The sequence below is a fragment of the Tenebrio molitor genome, chromosome 6 (genome assembly GCF_963966145.1).
Source record: "Tenebrio molitor chromosome 6, icTenMoli1.1, whole genome shotgun sequence".
In the NCBI taxonomy this organism is placed as follows: domain Eukaryota; kingdom Metazoa; phylum Arthropoda; class Insecta; order Coleoptera; family Tenebrionidae; genus Tenebrio; species Tenebrio molitor.
In genome coordinates this window covers 10,133,871-10,150,223 of record NC_091051.1, presented here as the reverse complement: position 1 = coordinate 10,150,223, position 16,353 = coordinate 10,133,871, and the positions used below count along the sequence as shown (strand labels likewise).

Sequence of the window (16,353 nt, the reverse complement as noted above, 5' to 3'; positions counted from 1 at the left end):
TCCAAGAAAAAAAAAACCTCTGTGAAATGTGGGTGCAGAAACATAGACGGGTATGAAACAAATTCGCACTACCGCCGAATTTTCGCCACCCCTCTTCGCACAAATACAGGAGATATTTGACGATTATCTTTTTAACATTACAAACACTTACGACACTCTCCATTGGCAAAAATTGTTTCCTTTTTAACAATATTGAAATTTTTGCTATTTCTGTCTATTCTTAAAGTACATATTTTCAATAAATTTATACAATTTTGCTTTTCTAATAAAGCTCCTACACTTTTGACATATTTTAAGGTGTGTAAAAATGTTGCTGGGGAATGTTTCATAAATTGTTTCAAAAGGTGACTGTTAAAATTTAGGTCAAATTTTTAACAACAAAATCTAATCTTTTCGTTAGATTAGACGAGTGATTTAGTTATTTGTTTGTGAAACACCTATTTTTTAATGATTCACAATCTAATAATAATTGCGTCTAATTTTCAATAAAGGAAACATGTGTTAAAATTACATTTTTCAGTGTGAGGTAATTTTATTATTAATAATTGAATCTTGACCGTCTAAAATATATGCATTTTAAATTTCATAAAAAATTCGTTGGCAAATAACTGAATTTTAGGCTCGAAACTGTATAATGCCAAGTTGGGGTTACTTAACAATTTTTTTCGGAAGCGTTCCCACTTGGGGAATGACTTCGCAAGAAACAGGAGGTATAGGTGAAAACCTTAGACAAGGTTTAGGTAACATTATCTTACGCATTCGCCTATACCCAAAAATTGTTGCTAAGGCGACCACCTTAGGTGAAAATCTTTCCTTGTAAGCTAAAAAGATAGCTAAGAGATTTCGATTTATCAAGATGTCATTTCCGATGGTCACGATTCAGGTGTCTGAATCTTTTGTTTTTAATTTATCTTTTTTGTAAACATAGGGATAAAATCTTCATTTCTGTACATTTAAAAATTCTTAAATATGACAAGAATCAATGATTAGATAAATTATAGTTGCCAGTCATATAAAAACATGTTTTGCCTGTAGCTGTGTTCGTGCTGAAAACGTTAAAACATGAAACTACAAATCCTTGGTGAGTATTGTCAAGTCTTTAACGATATCCTAAATTATAAATTGCAGCTTGGTTCTTATGCTTCCTTCTGCAAGCTTATAGCATACGATTAAATAATGATAATGTGAATCTAGAATTGACTGCTGGTGAAAATTCAATTGGAATAAGCTTGTCGTTAGGTGAGACTCTAACGATAGAAGACGTTCTTTTGACACTTATTTACAGATGATGAGAAGAAAATTTCTGGAGAAATTGGTATGACAACCAGTGTAGACATACCAGATGATTGCGATGGAGAGTCTAGTTGCCGTCTTCAAAATGACAATGTTGACTTGATGATTGATAGTATTGACAGTGGTTTTTCAATTTCATGGCAAACTTCTGACACAGAAGCAACATTTCAGGATTGTTTAGATTTAAATCCTGAAGAAACCAACTGGTTTGGGGGTCGTGAAATGTGGCAAGCTGATTGGCCTATAGAAAACGACTTGCTCGAAAAGAGAATTTATATATCTACAACGTCCAATAATGGGGCTGTAAGTGAACGGTATTGGTTAAACTCCAAAGGAGGTTACGTATTTGTTGATGACAAGGTTCCATTATTTTTCGACCAAAATAACTTGACACAAGGAAGTATGTGTTTTATAAGTTCATTGTCGGACCGTTACATCGGACGAGATAGAGTAATTTAGTCAAGCATTAAGATTTTATTGTGTAATTCGATTTTAATTTAAGGTTCTTTTGCAATACAATCTAGTTGCCAAGAATGATGCTAAAGAAGGTCATTTGCATGCAGTCAACAACTTCTTGGGCAAACCTAAAGGTTACAATTTTAATTGATTTGACAAAAAAAAAGCCTAAAAATTTTAGATCATCCTGACGAATGGATAATTCGCCATCCAATTTGGACGACTTGGGCTAAATACAAACAAGATATAAACGACGATATCGTAGTTGATTTCGCTAAAGATATTGCTGACCACGGTTTTACAGGCCAAATAGAAATTGATGATAGATGGGAAGTAAGAACTAAAAAAACATTGGTGATAGTATGAGTATGTTACAAATATTTTCTAGATTTGTTACGGTTCGCTAACTTTTAACAGTAAACAATTTGCGAATATAAACGATACGGTAAAAACATTAAAAGATTTAGGTTTTACTGTTACTCTGTGGAGTCATCCTTTTGTGAACCACGACTGTGAAGATACAATGAACTATGGTGAAGAGAATGGTATTTAATTTTACTGTTGCGAATATTTTTAGCAACTGAAAATGTTAAAGGTTACTTTGTCAAGTCAGAAGATGGTAATGACGAAACGAATTGGTGGGATGGCAATCCAGCACATTACATCGACTTTACTAATGAGGACGCAGCGCAATGGTATATCGATAGGCTCAAGTTAGTACAAGAAAAGCATGGTATTGATGGTTTCAAATTTGATTCAGGAGAAAGTGATTCAACCCCTGCAAATTCAGTATTTAAAGGGGACGTAGAATTAAGTCCCAACTCTATAACTTCAGCTTATGTTAGAACTTGTGCTACCTTTGGTGGCTTAATTGAAGTTAGAGCAGCGTGGAGGTAAAAAAAAATATTTAAATTGCGATCATTGCATGATTGAATAACGAATTTTATAGAACACAAGATCTACCAATATTTGTGAGAATATTGGATAAATCTTCAAGGTGGGGACTCAATAATGGACTCCAATCTATAATTACGAATCTTTTGCAGTTCAACTTAGTTGGTTACGTATTGTACGATTATCATTAATTTTGACATCATGGATATATGCTGAAATGTTGCAGTGTCCTTCCTGATATGATTGGAGGAAATGCAAACCCAAATGCAGAATTACTTGCCAGGTGGACTCAAGCAAACACCTTTATGCCCACCATGCAGTTTAGCTATTTACCGTGGGAAATAACTAGTGACGATGTACTGTGATATTTAAATGAGTCATTATATCTATCTTTTTCTAACTGAATTAAATTAATTTTAGTTTGACGGAGTGGAAATCATCAAGAAATATGTTGCCTTACATGAAGAGTATGCTGATGAAATTTTAAATGCAATGAGTAATAGTATTACAGATGGAACTCCCGTAAATCCGCCCATCTGGTGGGTTGATCCGACTAATGCTGATGCTTTAAAAGTGGATGATGGTAAATTGAAGCATTTTGAAACTTGAAAGCTTGAGACGAATTCTTTCTTGCAGAATACTTGTTGGGAGAGAAAATACTTGTCGCGCCAATTGTCGAAGAGGGTAGTACTAGTAGAGATATAGTTCTTCCTAGTGGTTCTTGGAAGGATGGAAACGACGGAAAATTATATGAAGGTCCTCAAATTTTGAAAGACTATTCAGCTCCAATTGATGTCCTTCCATTTTTTATTAAACAGTAACATATTTTAAAAAATATTAATAAAAGTTTGATTCTGCTAGCTTATTTGTTTTATCCAAAATAAACTCTCTTTGACAAAGTTTATCTCTGTTATTATTTTATTTAAATATTTTCACTTTATATTACAGTAATACGATCCTTGCTATGATTTACCTCTGTTTACAATAAATTAATTAAAAAAGACTCAAAAAAGTGTGTTTCAGAAGAACAATAAATTGTCATGAAGCTCATAAAACTGTAATTTTATCATTAAATTATGGTGAAAATTGAATGTGCTTTCTACTTTTTATACAAAATGTTGTAGAATGAAGGTTACTATAATGTGGTACCTACATCAAAAAAAAAATTAATAAAACAGTTTATTCTTTAATTAAATATTGAATTTCTTCCTCTTTGTGAAAGCTGATAATCTGATAATAAATTAATACATATTTTATTGAAATGTATGTAAAGAATTTTTTCTTTTTGATTTGCAAGACAGTTTTATAATTGCAGTTACAAACGTGTTGGTTTTATTTTACCTTTTTTTTAAATTCTTCATTATCTCCACTGTCGCGCTTCGGTAAGTGAATCATGTCTAACGTGTGGTGGTCTGCTTTTTAACGACTTAAAAGATTGAACTGTTATAGTTGCCGCATGATATTTTAATAGAAAATTTGGTAGCGAAAATGAAGACTAAAATTGAAAGAAAAAATGTCGAAGATCCTACTTATTATAATATTATACGCGGGAAATTTCTCTTCCTGCATACGTTAGGTAAACAGCTCATTTTGCGTTTGGTGAATCGCGCAAGGAATACTGGAAATTTTAAACTAAACTAAAAAAGTTGGTGGTGTTCCACCAGAGGCTCGCAATCCATAAAATGAAGAGGCTGTTCTTCAAGCTTTTGAGGAAGTCGCAACGTTGAGTATTAGAAGCGCTGCTAGTATGTTTAACATTTCAAAAAGCACAACACAGCTGATTCTACGGTGTGATCATGAAGAATGACTGTGTCTGTTGGTAACAATGAAATTTGGCAAATTTGAAGTTTACCAACAAACATTCATTTTTTTAATAGCATAAACATAACCGGCATAACCAAAAATGTTTTTAATGTCTTCTCAACATAAAAAATCCGATCAGTGCCAATTGCGAGACAAAAAATACCAGTACTTTTCAATTGTTTCATTGCCAACAGACTCAGTCATTGTTGATCACGCTGTAAAACATAATCGACAACACGCTTATCGATATCATTACATGCGTGTACAAATTTTTTTGCCTGAAAATCTTCCTATCAGAGTGCAGTTCGGTGATTGGTTACTGCAACAACATGAAGCAAATTTCAACTTTGTAGAAAGTATTTTTTCTATTCTGCATCTTTAACACAGTCATTATAACATTCAAACGGGTTTCGAAAAGGAGTTCTTTTCAATACACGTCTCAGGAACTTTTTTAATGTTGGCAGTGACTCACAGTGAGTAGTTGCTATGTGATCACTGCACTTCACGACACTTTAAATTCAAAACTTGCAATTGTTCCTCTAGTTACCAGCGTTACCAACCCTTATTTTTGCCAAATACCAAGTCGGGGGTCTTGTAGAGAAAAATCTCAGGAATCTCGAAAAAAAATAAATAAATAGGGGAGGGGGGGTCTTTACAAAGATATATGGGTCTGAAGGTTTAAACTTTTCATCATGTTGTCTTCAAATAAAAAATACAAATGCTTGATATTGATTTTGAAATATGGTGAGGATGATTATGTAAAATATTAAAATATAAATGAAAAAACATTTCTTGAAAAAACAGCTTTATCTCGAAGAAATAAGTTGTATTTTTCCAATTTTTGTTCAAAAGGGAAGTATGAACAACATAGCTAGAATATTAATCAGGTACTTTTGAACAAATATTGACAACTTTGATATTTTTTTCAAAGTGACAGCAATTTTTTTTTCTAACGTTTTTACTTGGTCAACAGGATGTTCCCTACTAAGCCCCGAACTCGGAATACGATAATTTTAAGACACCCTGTATAATTTTCCTTGCATTATGTTTAGAAGTTTTTTAAAATTTCTAAAAAATATTGTATTACACTCATTGTACATTTTATCGCACTTGTTTGTTTATAGTACTTCTCGCATCGCTCGTCGAGCTCTAAAAAGCGCGTGCGACAAAATGGTGTCTCATAAAACTTATACTATAAATTACTATTAAGCGATTTGGAGTCTTTAAGGGGCTAGTCGAACAAAAAAACGTTGTATTCAACTCGTTCGTGTGTAAATTGGGCTTTTTTGGCACTCGTTTCATTCGCGTTTTAAATGACCCACTCATGCCAAAAAAAGCCCTATTTACACACGAACTCGTTAAATAAATTACTATTTTTGAACATGTTTTCCTCGTGTTGTATAAGTCATTAACAGCTAACATTGTGCATTTTACTCGCATTTCTAACTCGCATTATACCGGGTGTATTATGAAAAACCTTTGGTGCTATAACTTCCTTATTTTTTATCCGATTTTAATAAATTATACGTCAAACAAAATCGTTTCAAAAACACTATAGCCCGACATGCAATGATTTCTTTTTAACATTATATTTTTTGACAGACCGGAGCTAACTTTGTTTTTTTAAGTTGGCACTGTATATTTTTTTATCATTATTCTGATAGATTTTTATCTTCTGAATACACAAACATTAAAATAAAAAATCAAAAATTTGTTTTTAATAAAAAAAATAGAATTTCCAAAAATCACGTAACCATAACTTTACTATAGCAAATGTTTGAAATTACCTCCATTCTCTTTAAGGCACATTCGACACCTTCCACTGACGCCCATTGCGGCGTTTAATAAAAATTCTGGTGGTATTTGTCCACATACTGCTACGATTCTTTTTATTAAATCATCTCTGTTATTGCAAAATTAGAATGCACTTTTATTAGTTTAATGTGACTGCTTGATTTAAAAAAAAAACATTATTTTTTAATTTCTTCTTTTTGTTTCTATGCATGAGCATGGGTGTTTACATTTTCATATTTAAAATAAAAACCTCTATAAAACTGAGTAAAAAAAGTTAATAGTGCCATTTGAAAAAAAAAAGTTGACTATCATTTGTCAAAAACAGAACTCAAGAACAAAATAAATATTGGATGAATTCAAATTGTAGCCCATTTAAAACGATTTTGTTTGACATATCATTTATTAAAGTCGGATAAAAAATAAGGAAGTTATAGCACCAAAGGTTTTTCATAATACACACGGTATAACGCATTCGCCTATACCGACAAATTGTTAATAAGGCGACCACTATACAGGGTGTTTCAAAATTGGCGAATTTCGAATTCAAAGCGTGGTAGGGAAGGACCCAGTGGAGCTCGCAAATACTTAGAAAAAAAATCGCTCTTCCTGAAGAAGATATGTATATGCACTTTACTCTATTCTTCTTACGTTATTATTTTCCACAATCATCTACATCATAAATAACAATAAACACTGAACTTTTCAGCCTGTAATTGAAGAAAACGCAGTTCAAAGAGTGCACTTTCAGACCAATGAATCTTGGTGGGGGGAGTACCGATTTTTTTTTTATTTCCGCATTTGGACTACTGAAGTGATCCCCTACAACGCTCTGAATTCGGAATTCGCGCATTTTGAGACATCCTGTAGGTGAAAATGTTTCCTTGTAAGCTAACAGCCAATCTCACTGACATTCCTTAAATCATTCCATAACAAATCGTTCCTTAAAAATAAGGAACGCCAATTTATTAAAGGGTTGTCAACGTTTATGTTCCGGTGCAACGCAATAAGGAGAGCTTAGTAATTTAAACATTCCATATGGTTTATGGAATGTCGGCGAGATTGGCTATAAGAGATTTCGATTTATCAGGATATTTCTGATGGTCACGGTTCAGGTGTATGAAGCTTTTGTTTTTCATTTATCTTTTTTGTAAACATAGGGATAAAATCGTCATTTCTGTACTTTTAAAAACGCTTAAAGTTTGACAAGAATCAATGATTAGATAAATTATAGTTGACAATCATAATAAAAACCGGCGTTACCTGTATCCATGTTAAAAACTGTAGAGTCTTTATTTCTAGCTTTTTGTAATTAATACAACTTTTGTCATAACAAACTGTAGTTGCTAAGGCAACTTTAAACATATAACTAGATTGGAGTTTGCATATTTCCAACACTCCCCCTCAAACTGCATCTTGTGTCTTTCTTCATGTAGTCGTAGCCATGCCAAGGGCATGGATGCACTTATTCTGCTTTGGCGATGACAATCCCTTTGTCAAAACATCGGTTGGCATTTGATCAGTGGGAAGGTACTCCACCTTGATGTGTCCTCTCTCCACGGCTTCTCGTATGAAATGGTGACGAATATCTACGTGTTTCGTACGGTTATGAAACACGTGATTTTTGCTTAACTGTCCGGCTCCTTGATTGTCATTAAAAATGGTCGTCTTGACGGCTGATCTAGGACTTCAGACAGGAAACGCCTTAAATGAATAGCTTCCTTCGTCGATTCAGAAAGAGCCATGTATTCAGCTTCCGTACTGGACATTGCAACCGTTCTTTGTTTTCGTGATTCCCAACTGACAGCGGCGTTAGCGAAATTGAAAACATATCCTGTGTACGATCTTCTATCATCTATACTTGCACCCCAGTCTGCATCGGCATAACCTACAAGTTCTTGTCCAGACTTTTTGAACATTAAGCCTAGATTTTCTGTGTTCTTCAGATACCGCAGTACTCGTTTCGCAGCTCTCCAGTGTTGTTCCCCAAAGTTTGCGTTGAATTGGCTGAGCATGCTGACGGCGTGTGCGATGTCTGGTCGAGTTGAAACAGCCAAATACATTAGAGAACCAACGAGGCTCTGATATGGTAACATTTCAACTGCTTTCTTCTCCTCTTCGGTTTTCGGGCACATTTCCTTCGACAGTTTTTCATTCGGGTTAATCGGGGTTGTTACACCTTTACAATTTTCCATGTTGAAACGACTTAAGGTTTCCTTGATGTACTTTGATTGTGACATGGTAATTGTTTGTTTCTTGACATCTTGCGTGAATTTAATGCCAAGACAAAAACTCAAAGGACCTAAATCTTTCATCTCGAAGGACTTCGACAGTTCTGATTTTAATCGTTGCAGTTTTCTCGGGTTGTCCGATGCGACTATGACGATGTTTCCGTCTTCTTTATTGATGTAAACACAGGGATCGGAGTTCAATGGTTTCAGTTTTTGTTGTTTTAATTTTTCGTCTAGTTTCTTGTACCACTGCCTGCCTGATTGTTTCAGGCCATAAAGTGCCTTTCTAATCAAACACACTTTGTTTCCTCTGAATTTTCGTGACTCCCTTTCATTTAGTATGTCGTAGAAATCACTTGGAACCTCCATAAACACTTCTTCGATTTCGCCATTCAAATAGGCACTTGTGAAATCCAGTTGGTGTACTTGGAGACCTAATTCGACTGCTATTGCCATGAACAAACGAATTGATCCGAGTCTTGCCACGGGGGCAAACGTTTCGTTGAAATCAATACCAGGTTTTTGAGTAAAACCTTTCGCCACGAGTCTGGCTTTGCGACGATCGACTGATCCGTCCTTCTTGAATTTTGTTCGTAGAACCTATCTCGATTCAACGGTTTTCTTTCCCTGGGGACGATCTACAATTATCCAAGTTTGATTTCTTTTCAGAGCTTCGTATTCTGGTTCATTGCCTTTTTCCAGTCGGCAGCTTCTGGACTAGATAGAGCTTCTGAAACTGTCTGCGGGTCGCCAAACTCGATCAGACCAGCTACATCATGCAATTCTTCGTTCTCGTGGTTTTCTTCTTCTTCTGGTTCTGCCTCGTGTTCGTTGACCTCTATCATGTTGAACAGTTTTCGCGGTCTCCCCCGCTTGCCGGTAAGAACCTTCTTTGGTCGTCCTAGACCTCTCTTCATTATCACGGGAATTTCTTCTCCGTTTTCTTCTTCCACGAGAGTTTCTCCATCTGCTTCTAGATCGCAGGTTTCTGTTTGTTTATCTTCCTTTTGTGTTTCGGGTACGTTGAATTCAATGACGTTTTCTGGGTTTTTCTTGAAAATTTCTTCGTCGATGAAATCAGTGAAATCATTGTCTGCTTGATTACGTCCTGTGAACGTAACGTCTCTGCTTCGAATAACTTTTCTTGCTTCTGGATCCCAAAGCCTATACGCTTTCGATTGTACCGAGTATCCGATAAAAATGCATTTCTTCGATCTTGAGTCAAATTTTCCCTTTCTAGGCGTTTTATCAAGTGCAAAGGCTGTTGTACCAAACTTTCGGACATAGCTGACAATTGGGGTTCTTCTCGTCCACATTTTAAATGGAATTTCACCGCCCAGGCTTCGAGAAGGACACCTGTTCCTGATGTGATTTGCGGTTAAAATTGCTTCAGCCCAAAAACTTGCGGAGAGCCCCGATTGGATCATCAGGCACCTCGCCATCTCCACCAAGCTTCTGTTTTTCCTTTCGGCTACTCCATTTTGTTGTGGCGTGTATTCTACAGTAAGTTCGTGTCTGATGCCTTCTTGTTTCAGGAAATCTTTCAAGTAGTGGCTGGTGTACTCGGTTCCGTTGTCTGATCGGACTGTTTTAATTTTTCGCTCCGTTTTCTTCTCAACCAAGCTTTTGTACTCCTTGAATTTCTCGATAACATCACTTTTCTTTTTCATGAAATATACTTCGCACCATCTTGATTTGTCATCTATGAAAGTGACGAAATATCTTGAACCAGCGAGAGAGTTCACGCGCATGGGTCCACAAACGTCTGTATGCACGAGTTCTAAAAATTCTGTACGAGTAGATTGAGATACCGACCTTGCGAATGGCTTCTGTGTCTGCTTGCCGTTCACACACGTTTCACAAACGGGTAAAGCTTCGTCGCTTTCTGCTTGCGTATAATGTTCTTCAAATCCTTTTCGTTGAGGTGGGCAAAACGTTCATGCCATTCTTGTAATGACATAGATATCTGCGACACTCTGCTTTCTTCGGACAACTCGTCGATGTAGTACATATCTTTATCTCGACGTGCTACTATTACATTTTCTCCGGTGTCGGGATTCGTTACGATGGCTTCGTTTCTTCTGAAGATAACTTCAAAACCGTGTTCGGTCATCTTCGCGACTGACAAGAGATTCGATCGTAGGTCAGGAACGTACAGAGTTTCGTCTAGTCTCACAGTGAGATTTTCTTCCACACTCAGTTGTACAGTACCGCTTCCTACAATTTTCGTTGAGCAGCTGTTGGCCAAATTCAGGGTTTGCACTTTCGGGGTTTTCATTTCTTGGAATTTTGCCTTTTCAGAACACATATGTGAAGACGCACCTGAGTCTAAACACCACCGTTTATCGTGTTCGACGTGAAGTTTCATAACGACTTCTGCCTTTCGGGTTGATTCTGTGGGTTTCGTTTTTGGATTTTTTGGTTTGAAGAGTTTCGATCTGCAATCCTTGGCCATGTGGCCAATTATTCCACATGTGTGACAAGCGAATTTGGAACGTTGAGTTTTAGAATCTTCAGATTTCTTGGGTTGACTTGACCTACCGGGATTTTTATTAATGAACATGGCATCTGAGACGTTTTCCTTTGAATTTCGTTTTCTAGCTTCATACTCTTCCAGGAGTTTCATCTTCAGTGCTTCTAATTGTGGTAATTTCTCTTGAGTTTCAATAGCAATTCGCAAATTTTCGTACTCGTCGGGAATGCTGTAGAGCAGAAGGATGGCAAGAAGGTCATTGATGATACAAAGTTCCATCTCTTCGAGTTTGTCCACGACGTCGAAGAAGTTCCGGATGTGATCCCTCATATCCTCACCGTTTTTCATTTTCAGCAAAATTAATGTTTTCAGGATCATCGCTTTTCGAGCGGGTCCCTGAGACTGGTAGACGCTGTGTAATTTGTTCCATATGTCTTTTGACGTAGGACAGTTCTTGATCTGTTTAAGTTCTGATGGGCAGATTGTTAAAATTAAATCTGACCTGGCTTTCGCATCGTTTGATTCCCACGTGGTTACGGCTTCTGGTGGTTCTTTTGGTTTCGGAATTGTTCCGTTCACGTATTTCCAAGAATCATTCTTAATGAGCAAAGCTTCGATTTGAATTTTCCAAGTATCGAAATTTTCTTTTCCAAGAGGTTCGATTTTCACGCTTGTGTAGCTCATTTTTCGTTTTTGTAGTACTCACAAATAGCTTCAAGTTACTTTTTCGTTGCGGAATTCGTACAATTTCTTATTTTTCAGCGCAGTGGGTCCATAACTTGTAGAGTCTTTATTTCTAGCTTTTTGTAATTAATACAACTTTTGTCATAACAAACTGTAGTTGCTAAGGCAACTTTAAACATATAACTAGATTGGAGTTTGCATATTTCCAACAAAAACGTTTAAAAATGAAACTACAAATAATTGGTGAATATTGTCAAAAGTCTTTAAGGATATCCTAAATTATAAATTGCAGCTTGGTTCTTATGCTTTCTTCTGGAAGCTTATAGCATACGATTGAATAATGATAATGTGAAGTTAGGTAAGTTGTTAGGTAAGAGTCTAACGATATAAGACGTTGTTTTGAGACTTATTTACAGATGATGAGGAGAAAATTTCTGGACAAATTGGTATGACAACGAGTGTAGATATACCAGATGATTGCGATGGAGAATCTAGTTGCCATCTTCAAAATGACAATGTTGACTTGATGATTGATAGCATTGACAGTGGTTTTTCAATTTCATGGCAGTCTGATGACACTGAAATAAAATTTCAGGATTGTTTAAATTTAAATCCTGAAGAAACAACCTGGTTTGGGGGTCGTGAAAGGAAGCAGGCTGATTGGCCTATAGAAAACGATTTCTTCGAAAACCAAATCTATATATCCACAAAGTCCTATAATGGAGGTGTAAGTGAACGGTACTGGTTAAACTCCAAAGGAGGTTTCGTATTTGTTGATGATAAGGTTCCATTATTTTTGGACCAAAATAACTTGATACAAGGAAGTATGTGTTTTATAAGTTCATTGTCGGACCGTTACATCGGACGAGATAGAGTAATTTAGTCAATTAGGTATTGATACTTTATTGTGTAATTCGATTTTAATTTAAGGTTCTTTTGGAATACAATCTAGTTGCCAAGAAAGATGCTAAAGAAGGTCATTTGCATGCAGTCAACAACTTCTTGGGCAAACCTAAAGGTTAAAATTTTAATAGATTTGACAAAAAAAAAACCTAAAAATTTTAGATTGTAATATAATAACACATGAAAAATAAAAATTTAAACAAGAACAAAATTTTAAAGGAAAGTAAAAATTAAATTAAAAAAATTTCATCCAATGATGGGCTATGAGGAAGGGTGCCGCGAATGCTTGTTGCATTGCCCCGTTGAATGGCCAAAGAAAGTCTTTGACGAAGAAATTGTTTTGCCCTGACGTTGCCAGTTTCTTTAACCAACTTAGAGCCGATTGTGTTGATAAAAGTTCTAGTTTCTTCGCACCAAGGACCCAGTGTTTCGAAGGCAAGTGCCTTGAAAATAAAATTCGCAGACTTTAATATTTTATATTTTTCATGTTTTTTTCGGCAAGCAAAAAAAAATTTTTTTAATTTAATTTTTACTTTCCTTTAAAAATTTTAGATCATCCTGATGAATGGATAATTCGTCATCCAATTTGGTCGACTTGGGCTAGATTCAATAAAGCCATAAACGACGAAATCATAGTTGGTTTCGCTAAAGACATTGCTGACCACGGTTTTACAGGACAAATAGAAATTGATGATAAGTAAGAAGTAGAAAAACATTGGTGATGATATGAATATGTTGCAAATATTTTTTAGGCGTGTTACGGTTCATTAACTTTTAACAGTGATAAATTTCCTGGTATAAACGATACGATAAAAACATTAAAAGATTTAGATTTTACTGTTACTCTGTGGAGTCATCCTTTTGTTAACCACGAGTGTGAAGATACAATGACCTATGGTGAAGAGAATGGTATTTATTTCATTTTACTGTAGTGTTTAGTTTTATCAACTAAAAATATTAAAGGTTATTTTGTCAAGTCAGAAGATGGTGGTGACGAAACTAGTTGGTGGGATGGCAAACCAGCACATTACATCGACTTTACAAACGAGGAAGCAGCGCAATGGTGTATCGATAGGCTCAAGATATTACAAGAACAGTATGGTATTGATGGTTTCAAATTTGATTCAGGGGAAAGTTATTACACTCCTCCAAATCCAGTATTTAAAGGTGACGTAGAATTAAGTCCCAACTCTATAACTTCAGCTTACGTTAGAACTTGTGCTTATTTTGGTGGCTTAGTTGAAGTTAGAGTAGCGTGGAGGTAAAAAGAGATATTTAAATTGAAATAATTGCATGATCGAATATGGGATTTTTTAGAACACAAGATCTACCAATATTTGTAAGAATGGTGGACAAAACTTCAATGTGGGGACTCAATAACGGGCTCCAATCTCTAATTACGAATCTTTTGCAGTTCAATTTAGTTGGCTACGGATTGTACGATTATTATTAATTTTGATATTATGGATATAATGCTCAAATGTTGCAGTGTTCTTCCTGATATGATTGGAGGAAACGGAGACGCAAATGCAGAATTAATAGTCAGGTGGGCTCAAGCAAATACATTTATGCCCACCATGCAGTTTAGTAATTTACCATGGGAAATAGCTAGTGACGATGTACTGTGATATTTAGGCATTATATCTTTTTCTAATTGAATTCAATTAATTTTAGTTTGACGGAGAGGCAATCATCAAGAAATATGTTGCCTTACATGAAGAGTATGCTGATGAAATTTTAAATGCAATGAATAATAGTATTACAGATGGAACTCCCGTAAATCCGCCCATCTGGTGGGTCGATCCGACTAATGCTGACGCTTTAAAAGTGAATGATGGTAAGTTAAAGCATTTTGAAACGTGAAAGCTAGAGATGATTTCTTTCTTGCAGAATACTTGTTGGGAGAAAAAGTACTTGTCGCGCCAATTGTCAAAGAGGGTAGTACTAGTAGAGATATAGTTCTTCCTAGTGGTTCTTGGAAGGATGGAAACGATGGAAAAGTATATGAAGGTCCTCAAATTTTGAAAGACTATTCAGCACCAATTGATGTCCTTCCATTTTTTATTAAACAGTAACATATTTAAAAAAATATTTTAATACAGGTTGATTCTGCTAGCTTATTTGTTTTAACCAAAATAAACTGTCTTTGACAAAGTTGATCTCTGTTATTATTTTCTTTAAATATTTTCACTTCATATTACAGTAATACTATCCTTATTATGATTTACTTGTGTTTACAATAAATAAAAAAAAATCTTCATTATCTGCACCGTGGTGGTCTGCTTTTTAACGATTTAATAGAGTGAACTGTTACAGTTGCGATGTTTACACCGCTTCTTTAATCAAGTGAAAAAAAGACAAAATACTACATACGAGTAGATACAAATGTAAAAGTTACGTAGTTACATCAATTAAAATTATGAAAACAATACATAATAATATGTACTTCAAAGAAATTCCTTTTCGAGAGGATTTCCCTTACCATTCAACGTGGAAACACTACAAGCATTCGGGGTACTTTTCCAGATTCCGCAATATTATCGGAAATTTTTGTATTATAAAACAAAAATGTTGTGTAATTATGTTATTAATATAATGTTGTACTTCAAAATCTGTTTTATTTATTTTTCCTGGAATTTTCTATAATTCGTCAATTTCCGAAATTCGTTACCCACCCGCTCCCGGACCTGACGAATGACCGAATTTCTACTATAATGGGAGTTGATAAAGTGCTTACAACAATAGTTATTTTTGTATTAAGTGCGCAAAATGATTGTTTTTTGTTGGCGCATGAGAATGAGTTTTTGGTCGAGACTTCAAAGTCATTCGAATATAATAGTTATTTTTATATTAAGCGCGTGCAGAGAGTGTTTTTTGTGCATGAAAAGGTCTTTTAAGCCGAGACGTAGGTCGAGGCAGTAAAAGCCTTTCAATGCACGAAAAACATCTTCACGCACGAAATATAATAGCTATTTATGCAACGAGTTGCAAAATGAGCGACTACGAGTGTCAACGAGTGGTCCAGCATGTCGTGTGCAAAAAAATAGCCATTTTGCTACAAGTTTCATACAAGATTTTTTCTAATTTAGTTACGAAAAGCCCACATTCTAATTAAAATCCTGTTTAAATCTGCTATTTCAATAATTTTCCGGGATAATAATACTAATGTCACTTTTTAACACTAGTGATAATATAATGTCACTTTTTAACACTAGTGATAATATAATGTCACGTTTTTGACTAGTTATTAAATGAAGCACGTTTGACAACTAAAATGACATATCACAATAGTTACTTTTCGTAACTGAATTAGAAAAACAATATTTTTTCTACATTTGCTTTCAAAACTAAATTTTAAAATTCAAATTTTTGAAGGAGATCTGAAGTATATCAACCAGTGACCATGTTGCTAGATAACTAATAAAAAACACTGGGTGAAGTGAAAAACAGAAAAAGTTATGTGAGTGAAATCGCTTTTGACACACTGACTATATGCTATAGTTACTATAGTATTAATAAAAAAAAATACACGTAAGAAAATGACCCAATTCACGCATGGATAACTATGCGTGAATACCAATTTTTTGAATCAGTTATAGAAAAACACAATTATTTTGTACTTCAACCGCATTTTTAAATTTTTCAATTTTTTAATTTTTGTAAAATTTTCCTTGGATGCTTATTTTTTTTCACTGTTTTACAAAAATAGTTATTAAAGCATCCAAGGAAACTTTTTGACAAATATTTTTGATCTACCAAAAATGACCTATGTACTTTGCGACTTGATAAGGAAGCAAAAATGTCACGTTTTTCTTGACGGTTGTA

At 34.9% G+C, this 16,353-nt stretch overlaps 2 protein-coding genes and 1 pseudogene across 2 annotated transcripts; all 3 read left to right on the top strand.

The window, feature by feature from the left end:
* The first annotated feature begins 1,062 nt into the window (after nucleotides 1-1,062).
* Nucleotides 1,063-14,685, top strand: LOC138133151 (myogenesis-regulating glycosidase-like; annotated as a pseudogene).
* LOC138133056 (myogenesis-regulating glycosidase-like) lies at nucleotides 1,290-2,115 on the top strand. The gene is made up of 3 exons (XM_069050850.1): nucleotides 1,290-1,743; nucleotides 1,796-1,883; nucleotides 1,931-2,115. The coding sequence occupies exons 1-3, from the start codon at nucleotides 1,318-1,320 to the stop codon at nucleotides 2,113-2,115; spliced, it is 699 nt and encodes a 232-aa protein (XP_068906951.1). The 5' UTR covers nucleotides 1,290-1,317.
* LOC138133055 (myogenesis-regulating glycosidase-like) lies at nucleotides 2,120-3,464 on the top strand. Its single transcript, XM_069050848.1, has 6 exons — nucleotides 2,120-2,294; nucleotides 2,345-2,642; nucleotides 2,699-2,818; nucleotides 2,870-2,999; nucleotides 3,064-3,226; nucleotides 3,280-3,464. Exons 1-6 carry the CDS (start codon nucleotides 2,273-2,275, stop codon nucleotides 3,462-3,464), a joined length of 918 nt encoding a protein of 305 aa, XP_068906949.1. The 5' UTR covers nucleotides 2,120-2,272.
* Nucleotides 14,686-16,353: the final 1,668 nt, after the last annotated feature.